Raw genomic sequence first — 20,650 nt, forward strand, 5'->3', positions numbered from 1 at the left:
AGAACGACTCGCGCAAAATTCTCGAAAGTATGCATGGAAATAGGACAGATGATGGAAAACGACCGAAGAAATCAGATTTGACATTCGCAAAACAATAAAATTTTAAATGACTTACCGAACCCCAAAGTTTCATCAGCACCAAGCGAATAAACGAACCCAGGCCAGAGGGGCGAGAGGCTGGCGGAAGATCCAGGGTTGAAATCCTGACCAGGTCCCCAGCAAGTTCAGCAGCTCCGGGGGGAGGGGGAGGAAGAACCAGGTCCCCAGGAAGTCCAGTGGATCCAGATGGCTCGGCAGCTCCAGGGGGGAGGGGGAGGAAGAACCAGGTCCCCAGGAAGTCCAGTGGATCCAGGTGGCTCGGCAGCTCCAGGGTTCCCGAGGTCCTTCAAGCCCGGAGGACCGACGACAACTGAGTACATGAAGATCTGTGAGCTCCTTATGTAGATTTCGAGGAATGATGTCCCCCGATGAAAACAAGGTCGACGGTTAGTTGCAATTGCGAAATCCAGCGAATTCTTCGGCAAAAATGGATTTTCGGCTAAAATATCCATTCCAGTGGCTATTGCTGTGACAAATAATGTTAACAACATTTACACTAACCGCCCAGTATAAATTATTATTAACTATAATCGATAGAACTCGAGATATCAAGCAATTTGTAACATTTGGCCTTGGATTTGCAAATGATTTTCTGCGCCGACTGAATTCTCTTTTATTCACATTAATGTTAATGCTTATACATATCACGTAGTATTATTTATAATGTATAAATACGTTTTAGTTGAACTTAGTGTAAGTGAATAGTTGCAGGAATATTTGGAGAAATATGAGTGAGATACTTGTTTCTCCCCCTTAGTTACTAACATCGGCGAAGTATAGGCTAAAACGATAGACCTATCACCTTATGGGAATTCGCACTTTTTGGCAGGCACAGGCACTGACTCTACAATCGCGTTGCACACGATTACAAAATCATTTTCTGTTTTTAAACATCCTTCAGTTTCTGAAAAAGTCTTCTAAGTAACGGGTATATCTGAATGGAATCCTGTTAAATTAAAAGGCCTCCTATATGGTCCAGTAATCGATGAAATTGATGCGCGAATTGAGATATCACGAGATAATATGCACTATGCCATGCACACACTTGCCTGAACCAATGAATTTCTCAGGGCTAGACAAACTTTTAAGACACTCATGCATCATGCAACTTTCTGCGAGACTTTTAAAATTAGATTTTACTGTAAATTTCAGTGTTGGCGGTAAACTAATATTAGGGGCAAACGGAATCCAATTATTATTACTTCACTGGAATGATTAAACAGTGCATTAGAAACTTGTGGGAATATCAGTAACAGCGTGAATTTTTAATACTTTTTTCGGCGCACGATACGTGAAAGGGTTCGCAAAATGGATTTTCGGAGAGAAATCCGCGTGAGTCGTTGACCAACCGAGCCAAAGCATACCGTAACAAAAGCCTACCCTCTTATGTCAAACTCTCTCTCTAAACAAGTCACACGTATACAAGTACGCACACACCTTTCAGCATTTCAACACATTTCAGAGTAGTTGCTGAGTTGGACGCTGTTCATGAACAGAGGTCGCTAAATTCAGTCCTGAAATTATGGGTCGGTAACACAGATTGAGTGGCGACACGAAGTCCCATAAGGTGATGGGTCTATTCTATACCTCGTCTGTGCTGCTACAAAATTACATTGGATGATAAGTCTATTCTATACCTGGTCTGTGATATAATGTGGAAATGTTTATTACTTTGTTCAGAAACTGTAGAACAAATACCTATAGATTTTGAATACCTAAGTAGTATACATAAACAATAAGTGAAAAACATTTTTAACCGTGATAATAATATTTTATTTCACATAGCAGAAATGATTTTCGTATTATTACGATATAGCACCTTTCGCATTGCGAACGCGTCATTTATATAGTACTGTGGCAAAACAATAGGCTATCTGTTTTCTTTTTCAGCGTTTGCAAAATGCATTCCGTGTATAAGTATATATAAATTAGTAGGGAACTGAATGTAAACAACGTCAATAATATGTTTACTTGTACGAAATGCAGATCCTTCCCGGAGCATTGAACTATTTAAAATGTTAAATTCACCCAAGTACGGCTGCCAACAATTCTAGTTGGTCCGATAGTATCGCGTGATTTTATTTACAAACCGAGCCCTCCAAATGCGTCAGAAGCTCTTTTATATAAGAAGAATTTCACACAGCGAAATCAGTTTAGAAGCAGCTGAGCGTCAAACAAGTTTGTGCATTCAGCGTACCTTTAATTCCAACAACTGCAACGATAACATCAAACACTGATAATTACCGTTTATATGCTATAAATCAACAGCCTAAAATTATCTACATATCTTAATCTCAATTTATATACTCGACCCCGAAGGAAGGGGGGGGGAAGAAATGACACGGAATTCAACCATAAGACATTATCAAAAATTCATTCTTTTATCAAGGTATGTTAAATATACAGTTTTATAACCACTTTTCGTACACGTAACTTGATACCTATACACTTTACTTGGGCAATCCCTAACCTTTTCATACTAAGAGTTCTTTTCATACTTTCCGAGTTTGCATAGTATGTACATATGTACATATCTACATATATTATCGATGCAGGTATTCTGTAATCTATACGCGAGAGCGCGCGTGCGCGCGTGCGTGTGTGTGTGTGTGCGTGCGTGCGTGCACGCGCGCTCGTTCATATACGTGTACAAGAAGATACAACATTAGGCTGACGTCCAAATTAATAATAGTCACACTTACTGACCAAATAAATGCTCTGCTTCGCGAAAAGTCATTGTTAAATTAAGAGATCTGCGAAGCGTGTTTGCGCGTCAGCTGATTTTGACAGATGCCTGAAGAACGATATCTTTCGGTATGATTTAGTACTAATTCTTAGCTAATTACACTTATTACTAAATATGTCACTATGTAATGAAAAAGCTTCGGTTCAAGTTTAGTCTCCAGTTTTCTAAATCTATTTTCCAAGTATGTTGACAATTATATGAAATAATTATTCTTTAATATATTTACGATTATTATGATTATTACGTATATCACACATTGGTCGCACTGTATCGTACCTATCCTTTTGTGTCTTGAGTATTATTCTGATAGGTTAATTGTTCTTGCTAATTTGGCAAACGTTTGAGTACGTTAATACATATTTATGACTTACAGACAATTGACGAATAGTGCGGCAGGTAAGAATGATGGGGGGAGCATCGACAGAAATAAATTCTTGGAACATATAAATGTTTTATGGAAAACCAAAATGTCTATGCAAAATCATTCTAAGCTTCTGGTGCAGCTGAAAGATTACTGGCACAAATCTGGCTATGATAAAAGCCTACAGATCGTTTTATCCAAAGATTGGATAGATTTTCTACAAAGAATAACGTATGCGCAAATCAATACCTTGAGGAAGTTATCGCCTGCGGAATTTATGAAAAGTACGAGCGATAATAAGACAGCGGACATAGAAAAGTATAATAATAAGGAAGTAGAAAATAAGAAAGTTATATTAGTAGCTAAAGAAGAAGAGACGTTAGTATCCAATCCCTCTAAACATGTAAGTATGTCAGGTACTTTATACTTTATATACTTTATGTTCCATGTGAGAAGATGATTTCATGCAGGGGGTATAATTTTTATTTCCTTATAATTTCTTTCCAGCCGACTCGTGAAGAAACTGCTGTCGGTGAACATAGATTGGAAGCGAAAGAACAGTCGTATGATCTTTCGCAAATTCTTGGAGCCTTGATCTTTAAATTAACCAGTAAGAGCAGAACAGCGACCTTAGTCATACCACCAAAGTGGAAAATAAATGTCCATAAGGATATTCCAAAGCATAGCATCGCGTCCAGAACTCGCCATGTTTTAAACAGTATTGTAACCGCTGAATCAAACGCTTCGAGGTGCAGGAGAATCGAAGATTTGTTGGCACATGTTGACCAGTATCCAGAGGCTAGGCATTATGCGATCAAAGAGGGAGCGATTAGAGTGTTACTCAAAACTCGACGAAGGACAAAGGATGAAGAAATACAAGGTATGCACCTGCTTAGAAATAGTGTTACTTGAAATGAACGTTAAGAATCCTAAGAAAAAAATTTTACAGCATCTATAAGAGAAGCACTAGCCATATTAGGCTATACCGATCCATTGCCTGGGAGAGGTATCAGAATTCTATCCATCGACGGAGGCGGCATGCGTGGAGTATTGGTTATAGAAATGTTGAAAAAGCTTGAAGAACTGACAGGGAAAAGAACGCATGAAATGTTTGATTACATATGCGGCGTGAGTACAGGAGCGATTCTTGCAGCTACGTTAGGTATGTATAGACATACTTTTCGACTGATCGTTGGATCTGTTTGTAGCAACTCCCTCTAGTCCAGTGAAATTAGGATCTGTCTTTGGAATAAACTCATAGGATCTTCTTCGTGGAGAATTTCCTAAACTACACATTTAAAAATAACTATTTTTGTCGTAAAATTGCTAGATAACGAGATATTCGCGAAAAACCGTTATTATTTTTTTCAACCCTCTGTTAAATTTTTAGCGGTGGTGGGATTGATGGGGACTTTTAACATATTGTTTAAAACAACCAAATAAAGGCCAAATTTTCACTGGACTACTCGCTAAGCTTGCTTTCTTCTTTGTCCGCTGTGCTTCATTTTCGATAATTATTCATTGTGTGTTTGTATACATGTAGTTGTTCCAAAGGATTCTACCAAAGGTCAGATACCTTGTGTTTCTTCTTATACATCTCGGAAAATTTACGATTATACTTTTCATTTAAAAAAATTACAAAAAATTAAATATATTTAATGAGCCATGTAAAATAACTAATCTCCTATGTGGCTTCGTGAAACTTTGATTTCGATTTCGAAATTTTGAAATTGAAAACAACCACATTTAAATCGGCAAATTTACAAATTACTCGTCAACGTGACTGTGATTTATCTGTATATTATTATTGATCTATGTGGTAGAGTGTATACTGTATATGTTTCTCCATTTCTATATAGTACACATATATATAACTAGTATGTATCTCCCACAGGTGGACATAAACGCAAATCGTTAAATGAGATATCAGAATTGTACAAAGAATTAAGTATTAAAGTGTTCACTCAAAGCGCTATAAAAGGGACGAGTAACTTAATGTGGAGTCATGGTTACTATGACACAGCACTCTGGGAAAAGCTATTGCAAGAACACTTGGGCGATAAGATTCTCATAAAAACTGTTCGCGATCCAAATGCACCAAAGGTAAATGTTATGCTTCATTTCTATCGAGAATTGAAACTATTTCTTAAAAATTCTTAAGAATTTCTCATTTCCAAGAAAACTCGTTACTCAGTTTTCAGCCATATCAGCTGTAGTAAATCATGAACGTGTAATGGCGTATGTGTTTCGAAATTACACTTTGCCACATAGGGTAGAAAGTCAATATATAGGATCCCACAAGCACAAATTGTGGCAAGCTATAAGAGCATCTGCAGCGGCGCCTAGTTATTTCGAAGAATTCAAATATGGCGAATTTCTTCATCAGGATGGAGGTAGAGTTGAACAACGTACTTTAAAAGACAGCGAATTATTTGTACATTAGAGAAGTGTGATTACACGAAATTCCACGAATTCCACAGGTATATTGGTAAATAACCCTTGCGCAGTTGCGCTACACGAAGCCAAACAATTATGGCCAAATAATCCGATTCAGTGTGTAGTTTCATTCGGAACAGGAAGAACACCGAATCGACTGTCGGAGAACAATAATGAGCCTATGGAAGTAGCGATCTCGAGTTGGAAAGAGAAGTTCTATAAAATTTTAGACAGTGCGACCGATACGGAAGGTACGTGCGTAATATCCTGAAGCATCTTGTATTGTATGTGATAATAATTGTCTTTGTTACGCAGCTGTACATACAATGCTGAACGACCTTCTTCCCGAACGTGCTTATTTCCGCTTTAATCCGTATTTGACGGAAATGTTGTCCATGGTAGAAATACGGCCAGAGAAGATCAATCAATTGGAACAAGACGCGAGAATGTATATACGGAGAAATGAGGAGAAGTTTCAGAAAGCTGCTCAAGCCTTGTTACAAAAGAGGCGAATCCAACAGAAGATCGTAGACTGGACTGTGTTGCAAAAACAAATGTCAGGTCTATGAATTGTGTGCATTCCATAACTTGTAAAAATACACCAAAAGTTATGTAAGCATTAAATTTATGTCCGTATGTGTGTACGCATACACACATATATACATCTTACCATCAATGTATTATATGTATAGATAGATATGAGAAAAGATTCTTTATTGTGTGACAATTAAGTATTAGTAGTTGGTAAAGACTTATAATACTTATATGTATATGTAATATGTATTACTGTGATTGTTATTATATTCAAGTGATTTACTGTTGTTCTCAACTTGTTAGCGCACTTACAATTAGTACGTGCATACGATAAAGTAGTATCGATACTTGTTGTATAGTTAAAACTTTAAATGTCTCGCGTGCGCGTGTGTACGCGAGCATGACCAAAATACCTTAAGGTAATTTCACGTAATTATCAACGTAATTTATACTTTACCGATAGCACACTGTATCGTTACGTTTTAATCTTGTACTACTTTCTATTTTCCATACATGTCACCTGTACCGCCTAATCTACTAGTGCAGAGTAATCTTTGAATAAAATAAAAAATATTTATTCGCGTAGAATGTTTTAATAATAATTAAACTGGTTCAAAATAATAATTCAAATAAATAATTTATTTGCTGTTTTCTAAATTAGAGATTATCCGTTTTCAAATAAAACGTGAAAACAGGAGCGCATCTGGCGCTGCTGTCCATATCGCTTCTTCTTCGCGCTTCCGTTTCCGAGTGCACCTCTGGATTATTCACAATTATTCCTGTGAGTGTACAATTTTACTGTTGCGAATCCATGTAATCTGTTAAATATTCCATGTATTGTTACTGGTAAATTATTTCTTAACATTAAGCAAATACGTTCTTGAGCGATCTTTTTATAGTCGTATTCATTAATCGTACGAGTGGTACGATGTCGCTTAGAAAGCCACCTAACCTTAAAATTTGTTTATTACATATTATGTCGTGACTGTTGAGTGAAGTAATTATTGTTTTAGATTCTATAATAAGGAAAAATGGCAAAGTCTAAGAACCACACCAATCATAACCAGAGTAAGTGTAACGAGGTTTATTTACAATATTGTTTCACCCGTAACCGAGTATACATAAGTACATGATAATTACTGTTAAAATTCACGAGTATTGCAAAGTTAAATTGACCGACTTCCAAAACATCAAATGTAATTTATGTGTCTTTCTTTTGATTTCCAGATCGCAAAGCTCATCGGAATGGTATTAAAAAACCTAAACGTTACAGACACGAGTCTACACTTGGCGTAAGTCTATGAGAACTTTCATCAACACTAATCCGTTGGTCTCAAATCCAAACAAGTATTTTCGATCTACTTATTTCATGTTTTAGATGGATTTGAAGTTCCTAAGAAATCAGCGTTTTGCAAAAAAGCACAATTTGAAACCAAAAGAACAGCTAAAGAGGGCTGAAAAACACAAGGCTCTGCGCGAGGCTAAAAAATAAGTTTCTTATTTTTCAAAATGACTCTGTTATAATAAAACGTGAAAAAGCAATAACGCATTACATCCACTTCATTCCGCTGTATAATTGCCTACGTTCCCTTCAGCTCTATACTATTTCTCCAGAGCATCCTGGTATTTCTCTAGTGCATTCGAAATGTAAATAATATACGTTCGTACATATGTGTAAGTAGATGGTATGTTTTCTTATCAGGGCCAATGTGTATTTTCTTGATTGTCAACAAGCGGGATCACATTTTTTTCGAAATTGAGTTAGTAGCAATACCGTATTCTAATAGGCTCTACTAATCATATGAAATAGGAAAAGAAAAATTTTTCTTAATGCGGGTTGGTCCGTTGTCGCTCTCACTGCCTCATACGTTACACTATTAATCTCACATAAATTCGGGATAGCTATCATGGTCTGACAGAAATATTTGAAAATGGATATAGGTGAATAAGTGATCAGTTTTCTCGCGATTGAATTGCACATACACGTACATCCGAAGGAAAGTATAAAAGTCGAAAGGGAGTAGAAAAATGTATGCAAGTATGTGTAATTACGGTAAGTGTTTAAACAGCAACACCTGATACGATAAAAACGTTCCGTTTTTGTGGAGTTCAAGGTACATATGCAATTCTTAACTGATATTTAAATGATTATAGCTCGAATCCAATATGGCGGCTGGGCACGAAACAAATGACCGTTACATGATGAATTTTGAAAATTCACCGATTCCGCACAGAATTTTGTTATTCAGCGGTAAAAGAAAGTCTGGCAAGGATTTTATTACCAACATTTTGCAAGAGAGGTAACGAACTTTTAATCGCATATGTATAACTCACGACTCACGATACATGTTTCTCAGAATTGGTGCTGATAGAAGCGTTACTGTAAAATTGTCGGGACCAATCAAATCTCATTGGGCTAAATCATTGGGCCTCGATATCGATCAACTGCTTGGAGATGGAGAATATAAAGAGAATTATCGTCTTAAAATGGCCAAATGGGGCGAAACTACGAGGAAAAAGGACCATGGCTATTTTTGTCGCGAAGCTATAGAGATGTATAATGGTAAGCAATTAATTTCTCTGCATAATAAATACAATTATTTTATCGTTTTTAAAGGAATCAGGTAGAAGGTGTACATAGACATTCGCGTAACACTATATCCTTTTATTCTTAAAGGAGTCATTTCACGCATCATTTTATTAACGATTTGCGCAAATTTATTTTTAGCTTACAGCAAGTCAATATGGATAGTAAGCGATGTACGAAGAAAAACTGACATAGAGTGGTTTGTAGAAAACTTTGGCGGTGCATGTAAAACAATTCGCATAGTCTCTGATGATGTAACTAGAGAAAAGCGTGGCTGGACTTTTGTTGCGGGTAATTAGGAAAAATTAAGTAATTATCTTTGCTAGCAGAGTATTATAATAAACTGTATCCAAACATATTTTACATAGGTATCGATGATTCTGAAACTGAGTGCGATTTGGACGATATAGATACATGGGACTTGAAAGTGACAAATGACGGCAGCAATATAGAGTATATATTGCAACAGATATCAGAATTAATTAGGTAATGTTAGATTAGCTACATCAGGTGTACAAAATAAGAATGATTATTCCTGTATATATGTATTTACGTGCATACATGTACATTGTTGTTGAACTTGTTACACTTGTAGCGAACAAATCTTTAATCGGCTATATTATAGTAAGGGTAAAATAAAGAATATACAAATGAAAGGTGGATAATTCCTTGCGAGTACTCGCAGTGTAATCGAATAAACTGAAAGAGAAAATTAAAAAAAAAAACGTTTGTAGATTGAAGTAAGCTGTATACATGACTAAAATTTTATCAAAATCTGTTAACGTTGCTCTGAGCTATGAACGCTTAAAGATCGCAGAATAAGGTCGAAAATCGCGAAAATCCCGAAATCGGCGATTGATTTTTGCCATTGGCTGTTTTTTCAATGTGTCAAGTTGACGCTGTCAACCATAGGCCTAAGAGTGAAATAGACAAAATGGACGGTGCCAGTTGCAATATGGCGAATATGGCAATATGCATAGGTATGCATACGGGTATGTATGTATACATGCAACCATACATACGATGAGGGTGTTTGTTTATTTTATTACTACGAGTTTCTGTCGTAAATCGTAAAAGACTGCGTTATCGAATGTCAAGTGGCTTGAAAGTATATACCTAGAGATCGTTTCATTGTTTCGTTAACTTTTGAAATGGTGGATCACTCACTACCGTCCGATATTCTTGACGATCTAAGCAGGTTAACAAAGATTATTCATATAAATTACGTTTTGTATGACTACTACAATAGTTGTTAATCGTAATGTCTTATTTTCAAACTAATAGGTTAATTCTTTTCATTTAAATAATATTTTCAGTCGGTTTATCATCAACGTTCCCGAAGAAGAGAGGAAAGATTTGGTTCGAATATGTTTTCAAATCGAATTAGCCCACTGGTTTTATTTAGATTTTTATTGCACCGACGAAAACCCAAAACTAAGACCATGTGGCATGAGGGAATTTGCCACGCACATCTTTTTTCACATACCATTTTTAAAACCGCACGTGGCTAATATAGACAGTATTCTTGAACAATGGCGAGAATATAAGCAAAATGTTCCAACATTCGGGGCGATTGTGTTGAACGAAGACTTGACTAAAGTATTACTCGTTCAAAGCTATTGGGCAAAAAACAGTTGGAGCTTTCCTAAAGGCAAAGTCAACGAGGACGAAGATCCATCCCACTGCGCTGTTAGGGAGGTTTTAGAAGAGACTGGGTTTGATATTTCAAATTTAATTGATGAAAACGAGTATATAGAGTCGGCGATAAATGAACAATTAGTGAGATTATACATAATATGTGGTGTTCAGAAAGATACAAAGTTCCAACCAAAGACACGAAACGAGATAAAAAATGTGGAATGGTTCTCCTTAGCTGACCTACCCAACAACAAGAAAGACATGACCCCAAAAGTAAAAATAGGAGTTGGTCCAAATGCATTTTTCATGGTTATTCCTTTTGTGAGGTAAAGGTTGGCTATAATAGATCCGGAATTCTCAACATGTTAGCATTACTTACACACGTTATTAAATTCGTAATACATAATTTGTGCGATTGAGAAACATTTAACTTTGAACTTGAACAAAATGTAACAGTAAAATCACAAGGTAGAAGGTTCATTAAACGTTTCGCAAAGATCTAAGGTTTCTCCATGTATTTCTGAGTAGAAGGATGAGACGCTGGATACAAGAGAAACATTTCCGCGAGAAACATGTAAACACAGTACGAAGGCACAGACACAGATCTCTTGGTGACGTTGAAAGCGTTTCAAAGGGCAAACGACAGCAGCAGCCACAGCAGCAGCTACAGCAACAACAACAGTTCCCAAATTCCATTCAGGTTGTTAACCGTTATTTGTTGATCGCGTTACAAGTACGTTGCTTGAAAGTTACCATAAATTACTTGCAGAGCGAGATTCCAGCTTTTAAGGACTGCAAAAACTTTCGACAATCTAATACTTCTCCCGCTCGAAGTCGTCGTGGCGTGTACGATAATAAAAATGCCATGTCTAAAGCAGCAATTAAACGTAATTTATTCGGTGAACAAAATGAAGACGAAACTTGTTCAGTTCTTGCCAAACAATTAACAGATAGCCCAGGGGGTCAGCCATCTTGCGCATTTCTAATGGACCCAGCTATCCAATCTGTGAAATGCAACGAGTTCAGCTACAGAGCACAGGCTTCCATGAAAGGACTGAAAGGTTTATCGAGTACCCAGAAAGTTCCCTTATGTATACGCAATTCATTCACAGCAATATGTATATGTATATATTTGTTTTAGATGAAATATGTCAGTCCCAAGAATCTCGGAATCCAGAATACGCAGAATTTTCAGAAGAAAATATAAAATCTTTATTGTTTAGTAAAGCAGCGAGTAAATTGCAAATAGATCTAAAAACTATACCATCCCCGTTTGTTGTGGTGGAGGATAGGAAAAATGCAACTCGGAGATACTCGACTGAATTTAGTTCAATAATTTGGGCACAGTTTAAATTCGATAGACAAGCAATACTTGGCTGTTTATAAGAGTCGCGTTTTTAGGAAAAGGAGGGTCATACTCGGCAAAATTCATGCTTATGGTTGTATTAAATTTTTACCATATTTATATAAATTTAAGGAATAATCGCGGATAAAACTTTACAATAAAATATAATTTTAATCATTTATGATCTCATAACTGTTTCTTGTTAAACTGTAATTGAAATTGAAATGATCTTACAACGTACAATATAATATAATGATAAGGTGAATACATTACTCATTCTCAGTTGTAATGCTTCCCAGAAATTTAATGTTTCCTTCCTTTTCTCTGTCATATACCCATGATGATGATAATTTTGTAACAGTGAAAGGATGTTGGTACAACGATTAAGCGGAATTGCAAGTGACATGTTTACAAGTCGTAGGATTGAGGGTGAACTTATATTATTACTTTGGATACTAAGAAAGTCTTATGTACGCATGTATGTATACATATTCTAACCGCCAACCTATTACACACAATGATAAGGAATCTATGAGCACATAATTTACGCGTTCGTTTTACATGTATGCACGTACATGTGTTGACCGAATATTTGAATATTGAGCAATATACTTTGTATACCTATAGTATGGCAAAGACGCGCGTATTCCATGTATTTATGTGAAAGTAGGTAGGTATTACAATTCACTTTCCAAGTAGAATGGTGCAGTTGGCAAAGGTATGTGCTGATGTTCTTTAAAACAGAGACATTTCAACGTCTCTATCACTTGAAAAGAATAAGAAAAGCAAAGAGAATTAACATAAGGGCTATAATAAAACACAGTACTTTGCGGAAAAGTACCCGGCTTGTGCCCTGCACACTTTTGATAATCTCATTATTTAATGCAAACACTACTTTACTTTCTTCTATAAGTTTATTCTTAGTATCTTCGTCCAATGTTTCTGCAATTTTGTTCATTATATCGTGCATATTTCGCTTAAGTTCAAAGATACTGCTATTTTCAAAGTCTGTAATATTACTACCACTAGTCTGAATCTCATTGAATGGCAAAATCTTTTGCATGAGCAGTCTCTTTTTGCGTAGTATTATTCCTCCGCTAAGGAGACCCATGTACAGATGATAAATGTATGCCATCAGTAAAGTAGGATCCGTATCTTCTATTTCCCTTAAACGCATCAGATATTTGATGACACTGTCCCTGAGAAGAGTTAATAATCTTGTTCAGCCTCTCAGATTTTAAACATCCTTGATAAGTAGTCACATAGATAACAAAGTCATTTGATTTTATTAAAGATGAACATTCGGCGCTTTCTATACGCCGCATGCACATACCTACATATAATATATAAATATAAAGACTATACCTAGGACTGTAGTTTTTCATCCATCCTTTCCCTAAATAAAAGTCAAGATCGTGTTCGAAAGCTTTTGTACGCTTAAGCTTGTCGAGTGGAAATAATCCTATTTTGGTGTTTTGTAGCCTATCCATGGCACCTTCCAAGTATCGAAAGATTTCATAAAAAACCAAAAGACCATCCGCCCATACAGTGTCATCAAGAAATCCTGTTCAAAGCCGACCATATTTGGCAATGCAGTAACATATTATTTTAACCGATTTCTTTTTTAAATATATAAAAACCCTGTCTAATACAGCATTTATACAGATATGTACAATCTTTTTACCAAACTAGGGAAGCATCGAGATCGAGTCAAATACTAATAAATACCTAGTTAACCTACGTGTTACAGACAATAAGACTACATAAAAAATAAAAGATGAAAAACCACTGGATATTTATTTACTTGAAACTTGCAATTTATCTTACCAAATGCTAATTTCGCGTTTACTAAAGTGTCACTGACTGTATGAATTTCTTTCGTAGCTTTCCGCATCTTTTTACAAAATGTATCTTCATCTTTGTTCCACATTTTGGTAAAAGTCAAGCGTATTTCCAATAAATACTATATAACATTAAAGCAACTTATACTGTCCTCTGTTTCTTTTAAATTTCTACACATTTAAAATCCTTTAACGATCAGAAACGACAAGTTGGAAGCACTATTTCGCTTTGCGTTTGGCATTTGCTTTGCTGCCTACAACATTGTTACCTGTACACCTATATGTACTCTATACCCTGTAGTATGCATGCATACTTAAAATTTTTAGCTCGACATCGCTCAACTTGGTCGGCAAAGAAGCCATAATATCTGACAAATGCGTTCAGTACCATTAGCGAGGTATACAGAATTTCACATAAACTTTGCGGGGTAAAACAGAATGCCCACCCCACGGAGATATTTCCTATAAAATATATAAGGTAGGATCACTCTACACTCGATACTTTACGAGATATTTCAATGTACATATACACTTATTTATGCAGCAAGCTGTTAATGGAATTTTGTTTCAATTGGTGGTGTCACTTTTGGTCACTGACCGATAGATGGCAAGCCCCATCAAATTCCACGGAGGGTTTTGTGGGCTTGGGCGCGTGTTTCATGCCACTCGATTGCGCGCGATAATTTGAAAAGGTAAGAGAGTGAATGTTTGTTTTAATTATATTATAGCTATTTATTTCATTGGTCAGCAACTAATTAAACGAAATATTTATTAGTTGCTATGATTAAATGTTGTTAATTTTTTATTAGAATTCATTGGCTTTTCGTGCAGTCAAGCCAAATAAGATATGGTTACACCAGCGAAAAATTGGATAATTTTTTATTTAACAGTGGCATTCCGGGCATTGTAGTTGACTCGGATGCAGTTTAACATGTAAGTACGAACAATAAGAATGGTATATTTATTTTATGGATCTGTCACGAGAAAAGAAATGTCTCTGAGCGGTAGTATTTTGCATAATGCACGTCCTCGTAACAGACCTTGCGGAACAGGTCCATAGACGCGAGAATCAGTTGAGTTATTACTATTATCTCCTTCCAGCCACACATGCCCATTTGGAACCTGAAACATTGCCCGGCTATGTAACGAGAACAGTTCAGCTCGCCAGTTGCGATGGCAATTATAGAAAGTTTAAGCTCTTAATGTTATAGGCGTACCGTGATTCCATTTTGTACTTTATCTCCAGGTAATCCTATAACTCTCTTGCATATGTGTTGTTTGGGTTTAGAGGGACATTTGGAAATAATTATGTCACCTTTCTTAAGTTTCTGCAATCTTATAGATATACGCTCTATAATTAACACATCGTCGCTATATAATGTTGGCTCCATCGATGGACCTTCGCACTATATAATGTGAAAATTATATAGTTGAAATAGTAACCAGAAAAACCACACGGTACTCTACTTATAAGTATTATAATATGAAACTTCTTACCATAACGAAATCCCCTACATATTCACAGACACAATGTATTACACAGGTCCATTGCACGAAATTCTTTAACAGTTTACGAAAGATCATAGTCATTAAGAAACACGGATAATTGTGCATAATACATATTATAATCAACACAGCTACAGAGGTTAGGTAGAAGCTAAACTGATGCCATTCAGATAAGTTGCACTACCGCCTATAAATCTGTACATCACATACGTTGCGACTTTTCGTCTGAAAAAGTAAACAAATGAGTGTATACTTTACTGTACAAAAAAATAATTATGTACAGAAGATTATTACAAATATTTGTCCGTAATACGTTACATTACCCGACGAACAAAATCTGTTCACCCTTGCTACTGCTGCTAGTGCTGCTACATCAGGCTACTGCTTAGTGCTTACAGTTTGCGAAACAAAAAATGATAATATATTTTATATACAACACGATTTTTCAGCAGTATATGTATGTAAGTATTGTATATAACTACACTCCGCGTTAAAATTAAAGGAACACTATAATTTCCCGAAATTTTGGTCATTTCAAATGGCTGTTCTCTGCGAAAAATAGTTGCAATAAATATTAAAAAAAAAAACGCATTTTAAGGCCTGAAATTTCTAATTTTTTAATCAAGTACTTAAAAATTTTTTTTTCATTCATTATGATACTGTTTTATCAAGATGAAGCGCAGGAAACGAGGTTTCAGAAATTTTTGCCTAGTTTGAATGCATGCACGGGCCAAAAAAAAATTTCCGGTAAGTCCAGCGAAGATCTTATAGAGCAAAGATTTCTTTTTAATTTTGTTGTATGATTTTTATAGGCCGAGTTATTCGCGATCAATACAAAAAAGTACTTTACATTTTGAACACCTATAACTTGCGAACTCATGATCGTAGACAAATTTTCATGAGTGTTTTGGAAAGCTAAGAAAGTTTCCTTTCAGAACATTTAGTTGCCAATTTAATGAGTTTTTTCTAATCGTATTAAATCCATTTTGAAGTGATTTTTTAGAAAACATGATGCCACATCAAATTCAAATTCAAATTCAAATTCAAAATTGAAATTGAAATTCAAATTCAAATTCAAATCCAAATCCGTCCGTCGATCGAGCGGAAGAATATGAGAAAGTTCGGCTGGAAATTCGCTCTTTGCCCGCTCACTGTCGCAGGGATAATACTTGGGGCAATCACGTTTGACGGTGTGGTGTACGCCGCTTGTAACGTACTTAAATCTAAAGGTTATTAATTAACGCGATGGCGCCCCCACTGTTTACCAGGCCGCGTGTAGATGCATACTCGCATTTGCTTTCTCCGATGCGTGTTGGTGAAATTGTCATCAGCCGGCAAACAACACCGACAGGTGGTCGTTAATCGGACACCTTGCAAAAAGCTTCGGTATCGTATCGACACGTATGCAGCCGCTCGATTGATCGTATTGGATTACAAATTGCCACGGAACAGATTGCCGTCGTTTACGGACTACGATCGCACTCATCGTCAGAAACCGAAAGTAACGAGTTTCAGCGTTCCTTTTGCCAGCTGACGCTTGTTACGAGACGCCGCGCAGCGCGGCACCACGCCGCTCCATGGATACATTTCGCCTCGCGAAATCTTTATCAAGGATAGAACATCTGCTGATGTTGATGCTGGTCGTCGGATGATTTTCTGATGAAAACCTTTCGTTGGCTTGTCACAGCTGTCCAACGGTAACTCCTCGCCACGTGTTTAAAACGTTCCGCACGGCCGTTTCTGAAGGTATAGGGCAGGTAGTATCGGTTTGTGTCTTATGACATCAGTCGTGTGGAATGTGTTAATCGCCAACGTAGTAGGTGGACGTGGTCGGTCGGGCAACGAAAGATTTTACCCGCGGCTACGATAGTGTAGGTACTTACAAATACAATTGTACCAGGCGCGACTAGCTTTGGCCTATTGTCAGCGGGCAGCTGCGTTTCGCGCATCTGTTTTTCCCCGATGTGGAAACCAACGTTGTTCTGCATTCCTCTTAGCGGCAGATCAAAAGCTAGGAGTAAAGAAAGGGGTAAGATTAATCGAAAAATTACCGTCAGTTTGTAGCGAGGTGGTCCCAGTGCCGGCGCGACGTTTACCTAGCCGTTCTGATTGCCACGGGCGTGTAGTACTGTGCTACATATACATATGTATTCCAGAAGGGTGTACAGCACTTTTGCGGGATCGTTTATAGAAAGTTGTACAAGTTACTTTGTAAGAGCGTACTAGTATCGAGAGATAAATTGTGCTCGGCCGAGTGGTCCAAGCAAGCCACGTGATCGGCAGGTGGGATTGCTTGGTGGCGGTCCAAACTCCAAAGGGCAGAAGCAAGATCAATAAGAAAAAGACTGGTTTTCCGTGATGCATGGCGCACCTGCTCTTCCCGGCTACACCAGGAGAATGCATCCGATCTCGCTCGCGATCTTTTACCAAATATCTTCAGTTCCGTCGATTGACTAACTCGCGTTGCTTTGGCAATCGTGTGATTCCCACGAGCCTCGCAAGCTTGGACACGCTTACGTGCATGTGTGTACGTACACACATACTCAGTTTTTTTTCTCGTATGAACGCAGGCTCGCCAGCGGCAATTGTATGCCTACAACCATTTTGACCATGCTGCTTTGTCATTTGCACTCATCTGCGCTGTCATTGATTTCGCGACTCTATGCGTAATAATTAATAAAAGCGCGAGTAATGGAAGAAAGCTCGGAAACGATGGATCCCGTAATTGATGTGATCCTAAGCAATTGAATCGTAGGTAACGGGGATTCTTTTATCGTTATCCGTGCAATGAAAAGTAAAAAGGAAAGAAAGTCGATAAAATAGTTGTAGCGGCGGTTGCGAGGACGAAGAGAACCTCTGGCGGTAAAGGAGCTGCGAGGAGGAATGGTGTAGCGGCCGATTGGCCAATGAGAGGGTCGGATGTGCAGCGCAGTGCGCGGTAGATTCGTGGCACTGTGCCGGGGCTGCTCAGAGCGAGCGTGGACGTTTACCGTGATGTGACTCTCGATGTTTTCGAATCATTTCTCGCCCCCTCTGATCTTGTCCGTGTTTTTTCCGGTTGGAACACGCTTGCTCAAAGTCCTCGGTGGTCGCCGGTATCGTTGCACGTTCCTTACCGTCGCGAGTGTTTCTCCGGAGTGATCGCATCCTCGTGAAGAGCTACTCGCCTTACTCGCCTAACTCGCTTTACTCGCTTGGATTGTTGCTGGAATCTGTTCGTCAGCCGGTGTGCGCCCAATTGCGACATTTCCCGTATTTCGTGGACTGAAAAGATGCATCGACTGTAATTTCGCCGCAAATCACTCGCGGAGTTGGACATGATAGGTGTGATCGCGTGTCGAGGACATAGCAGATCTGTGCCACGCTTACCGGCCATCAATGGTGTCGACGTACAAGTGCGTGATCGGGCGGTGTAAACAGTTTGACCGCGTTATACTTGATTGTGCGTTTTCCGTATCGTATCGTGTTGTGCCGTTCCGTTCCGTGCCGTATCGTGTCGCGTTACGTCGCATCGGACCTATTCAAGCCGAGCTGAACCGAGTCGCTGGTTACTCATAAATCTCTTAGTAAATGATAAGTTGTTAGAGAAATTGTCGGGAGTGGTAGTTGGTTTACGGTAGTTTGGCGGATCTGACTTTGATCGAGCTGCGCCTATGCCCGTTGGAAATTGCCAACGTTAAACGCAGGATTGGAGGAGCAGAAAGGTGAGTGCGCATAATTTTATTAAGGCGCGTTTATCAAGCATCGTTGCGTTTTCACGTTTTCATAAAACATTACCGTCGTCGATAAACATTTTTACCTACCCGCGTCATTAAATCGCAAAGTTATTGTTGCTCGTCGTCTAAACTTCTCGTTATATTCCAAACAGTTCTTTCTACGATGAAACCGCTTCATTTTTAATTAAACGAAATGTCAGGAGCGTGACTCTGTAAATCTTTACGGGTCTTGAGTAGGAAAGTAGGGAATAGGTATGCATAGAGATGTATGTATACAGTATGTGTTGTCGAGGGTAGGGAAAGAATAATAGGAATTATGATAAAACGGCGTGGAGGAGGAGCTGTTTGGTTCGTTCGTGCAGTTTAGAGACCAGGGTCGATGGTATAATAGGAATTTTGTATACCTAAGTGTTACTTAGGATTCGGCTACACGCACGTCAGTCAGAAATATTTAGGTATGTGTATAAACGAGAATTGAAGGAAACGGAAAATGCGGCACGACCATCGGGCGAATCTTCAAAGCTGTGCACAACTACGCTAATTATACGTTAGTACCTGTACCTGTAGATTCGGTCGTGACGCGGCGGGCGGGATAACGGCGTGCCTGGCTGCCTGCACGGTGCACGGTGCACGGTGTGCACTGCACACGCGTACACGTAAACGGCTTAACGTCGTGTAACGAGGCAGCGACGCGCAATCAGGAGCACAGGTCGTAGGACACGATATTGTATCGTTGAAAGAAAATTGTTTGGGATGGTCCATCTAGAATATCTACAGTGGCTCAAATTAATACTCGGACACTTTTTAAAATCGCATAACTTTTTTAGAATTGGTCCAAACAACTTGAGTTTTTTTGAGAAGCTAGAAGGATTAGTTTGCTAACTGACGCGTTTCGTCGTTTTGAAACAAAATGTATTCGGTTGGAATAGCGAAAAGAATAGTAAAGGTCGATTTTTGAACTTTTTCTTTGTGAGCTTGTAATGAAAATTCAAAAACCCCGTTTGTAGATTGCAGTAAGTTGTATACGTGCCTAAAATTTCATGAAAATCGGTTAACGTTGCTCCGAGCTACAAACGTTTAAAGATCGCAGAATAAGGTCGAGAATAGCGAAAATTCCCGAAATCAGCGATTCTCGACCTTATTCTGCGATCTTTAAACGTTTGTAGCTCGGAGAAACGTTAACCGATTTTGATGAAATTTTAGGCACGTACACAACTTACTGCAATCTACAAACGGTTTTTCTTTTAATTTTCATTACAAGCTCACAAAAAGAAGTTCAAAAATCGACCTTTACTATTCTTTTCGCTATTCCAACCGAATACATTTTTTTTTCAAAACGACGAAACGCGTCAGTTAGCAAACTAATCCTTTTAGCTTCTCAAAAAAAAACTCAAGTCGTTTGGACCAATTCTAAAAAAGTTATGCGATTTTAAAAAGTGTCCGAGTATTAATTTGAGTCACTGTAGATTATAAAGAAAGTGTACAGAGCTATGAACGATTTAATCGTTATCCGATCTGTTCAACTTGTCCATTTTGTATTTACAGTCTGAATTCGATTTAGAAATGATTTACTAAAATTCTCACAGGTAAATGGAAATTTCTCTATTTTTAAAATGGAAAATTTATCTACATACATATTCATCGACACGAATGGGATGGAATTGGATCGGTTCGCTTTACGAGTTTTAACCTTCTGTATCGACCACCGATCACACCACCGTCGCTTTCTTCCGCGATAGTCAACGCACCGTAGACTCCTTGGTTCAGTCATCGTTACCGAGTTGCGTAATAATTGCTGCAGGCATGTGCCGTGCACATATTATGGTATGTTGCCGGTCGAC

General features: G+C 37.9%; 7 protein-coding genes across 15 annotated transcripts in view; 5 read left to right on the forward strand and 2 right to left on the reverse strand.

Moving 5' to 3' along the window:
* Positions 1 to 2,239: 2,239 nt before the first annotated feature.
* On the forward strand, positions 2,240 to 6,445 carry LOC143376042 (calcium-independent phospholipase A2-gamma). Of its 2 annotated transcripts, none has more exons than XM_076825847.1 (8): positions 2,240 to 2,488; positions 3,219 to 3,609; positions 3,714 to 4,086; positions 4,156 to 4,368; positions 5,101 to 5,309; positions 5,401 to 5,599; positions 5,687 to 5,893; positions 5,958 to 6,445. In XM_076825847.1, exons 1-8 carry the CDS (start codon positions 2,436 to 2,438, stop codon positions 6,209 to 6,211), a joined length of 1,899 nt encoding a protein of 632 aa, XP_076681962.1. In that variant the 5' UTR covers positions 2,240 to 2,435; the 3' UTR covers positions 6,212 to 6,445. The 2 variants fall into 2 exon arrangements, with proteins under 2 accessions (XP_076681962.1, XP_076681964.1); XM_076825849.1 differs by lacking the exon at positions 2,240 to 2,488 and adding an exon at positions 2,922 to 3,026.
* A 410-nt stretch (positions 6,446 to 6,855) lies between these two features.
* On the forward strand, positions 6,856 to 7,721 carry Rpl29 (ribosomal protein L29). Of its 2 annotated transcripts, none has more exons than XM_076825857.1 (4): positions 6,856 to 6,957; positions 7,190 to 7,244; positions 7,404 to 7,468; positions 7,555 to 7,721. In XM_076825857.1, exons 2-4 carry the CDS (start codon positions 7,208 to 7,210, stop codon positions 7,666 to 7,668), a joined length of 216 nt encoding a protein of 71 aa, XP_076681972.1. In that variant the 5' UTR covers positions 6,856 to 6,957; positions 7,190 to 7,207; the 3' UTR covers positions 7,669 to 7,721. The 2 variants fall into 2 exon arrangements, with proteins under 2 accessions (XP_076681972.1, XP_076681973.1); XM_076825858.1 differs by having other exon boundaries at positions 6,931 to 7,022.
* Positions 7,722 to 8,102: 381 nt separating this feature from the next.
* Pmvk (Phosphomevalonate kinase) lies at positions 8,103 to 9,419 on the forward strand. Of its 2 annotated transcripts, none has more exons than XM_076825853.1 (5): positions 8,103 to 8,229; positions 8,331 to 8,476; positions 8,534 to 8,739; positions 8,905 to 9,054; positions 9,132 to 9,419. In XM_076825853.1, the coding sequence occupies exons 1-5, from the start codon at positions 8,209 to 8,211 to the stop codon at positions 9,251 to 9,253; spliced, it is 645 nt and encodes a 214-aa protein (XP_076681968.1). In that variant the 5' UTR covers positions 8,103 to 8,208; the 3' UTR covers positions 9,254 to 9,419. The 2 variants fall into 2 exon arrangements, with proteins under 2 accessions (XP_076681968.1, XP_076681969.1); XM_076825854.1 differs by having other exon boundaries at positions 8,194 to 8,214.
* A 326-nt stretch (positions 9,420 to 9,745) lies between these two features.
* Dcp2 (decapping mRNA 2) lies at positions 9,746 to 12,015 on the forward strand. The gene is made up of 5 exons (XM_076825850.1): positions 9,746 to 9,961; positions 10,080 to 10,727; positions 10,930 to 11,101; positions 11,171 to 11,462; positions 11,543 to 12,015. The coding sequence occupies exons 1-5, from the start codon at positions 9,915 to 9,917 to the stop codon at positions 11,785 to 11,787; spliced, it is 1,404 nt and encodes a 467-aa protein (XP_076681965.1). The 5' UTR covers positions 9,746 to 9,914; the 3' UTR covers positions 11,788 to 12,015.
* Positions 12,016 to 12,477: 462 nt separating this feature from the next.
* Positions 12,478 to 13,965, reverse strand: Ho (heme oxygenase). Of its 2 annotated transcripts, none has more exons than XM_076825852.1 (3): positions 13,902 to 13,965; positions 13,112 to 13,310; positions 12,478 to 12,945 (listed from the first exon to the last, which is right to left on the reverse strand). In XM_076825852.1, exons 1-3 carry the CDS (start codon positions 13,948 to 13,950, stop codon positions 12,510 to 12,512), a joined length of 684 nt encoding a protein of 227 aa, XP_076681967.1. In that variant the 5' UTR covers positions 13,951 to 13,965; the 3' UTR covers positions 12,478 to 12,509. The 2 variants fall into 2 exon arrangements, with proteins under 2 accessions (XP_076681967.1, XP_076681966.1); XM_076825851.1 differs by lacking the exon at positions 13,902 to 13,965 and adding an exon at positions 13,574 to 13,885.
* Positions 13,966 to 14,449: 484 nt separating this feature from the next.
* On the reverse strand, positions 14,450 to 15,577 carry LOC143376046 (mitochondrial inner membrane protease subunit 1-like). 2 transcript variants are annotated; one of them, XM_076825855.1, is made up of 4 exons: positions 15,417 to 15,577; positions 15,085 to 15,318; positions 14,805 to 14,993; positions 14,450 to 14,709 (listed from the first exon to the last, which is right to left on the reverse strand). In XM_076825855.1, the coding sequence occupies exons 2-4, from the start codon at positions 15,199 to 15,201 to the stop codon at positions 14,554 to 14,556; spliced, it is 462 nt and encodes a 153-aa protein (XP_076681970.1). In that variant the 5' UTR covers positions 15,202 to 15,318; positions 15,417 to 15,577; the 3' UTR covers positions 14,450 to 14,553. The 2 variants fall into 2 exon arrangements, with proteins under 2 accessions (XP_076681970.1, XP_076681971.1); XM_076825856.1 differs by having other exon boundaries at positions 15,412 to 15,431.
* Positions 15,578 to 17,795: 2,218 nt separating this feature from the next.
* Tinc (transmembrane protein tincar) overlaps positions 17,796 to 20,650 on the forward strand; it is a 31,697-nt gene continuing 28,842 nt past the window's right edge. The window contains exon 1 of one of the 4 annotated variants that reach the window (XM_076825159.1): positions 17,796 to 18,797. The gene's annotated coding sequence lies outside the window, so the exon portion shown is untranslated. The remainder of the gene's footprint in view (positions 18,798 to 20,650) is intronic. The other 3 variants (XM_076825160.1, XM_076825161.1, XM_076825162.1) reach the window with 3 other exon arrangements.

The sequence above is a fragment of the Andrena cerasifolii genome, chromosome 13 (assembly GCF_050908995.1).
Source record: "Andrena cerasifolii isolate SP2316 chromosome 13, iyAndCera1_principal, whole genome shotgun sequence".
Classification (NCBI taxonomy): Eukaryota; Metazoa; Arthropoda; class Insecta; order Hymenoptera; family Andrenidae; genus Andrena; species Andrena cerasifolii.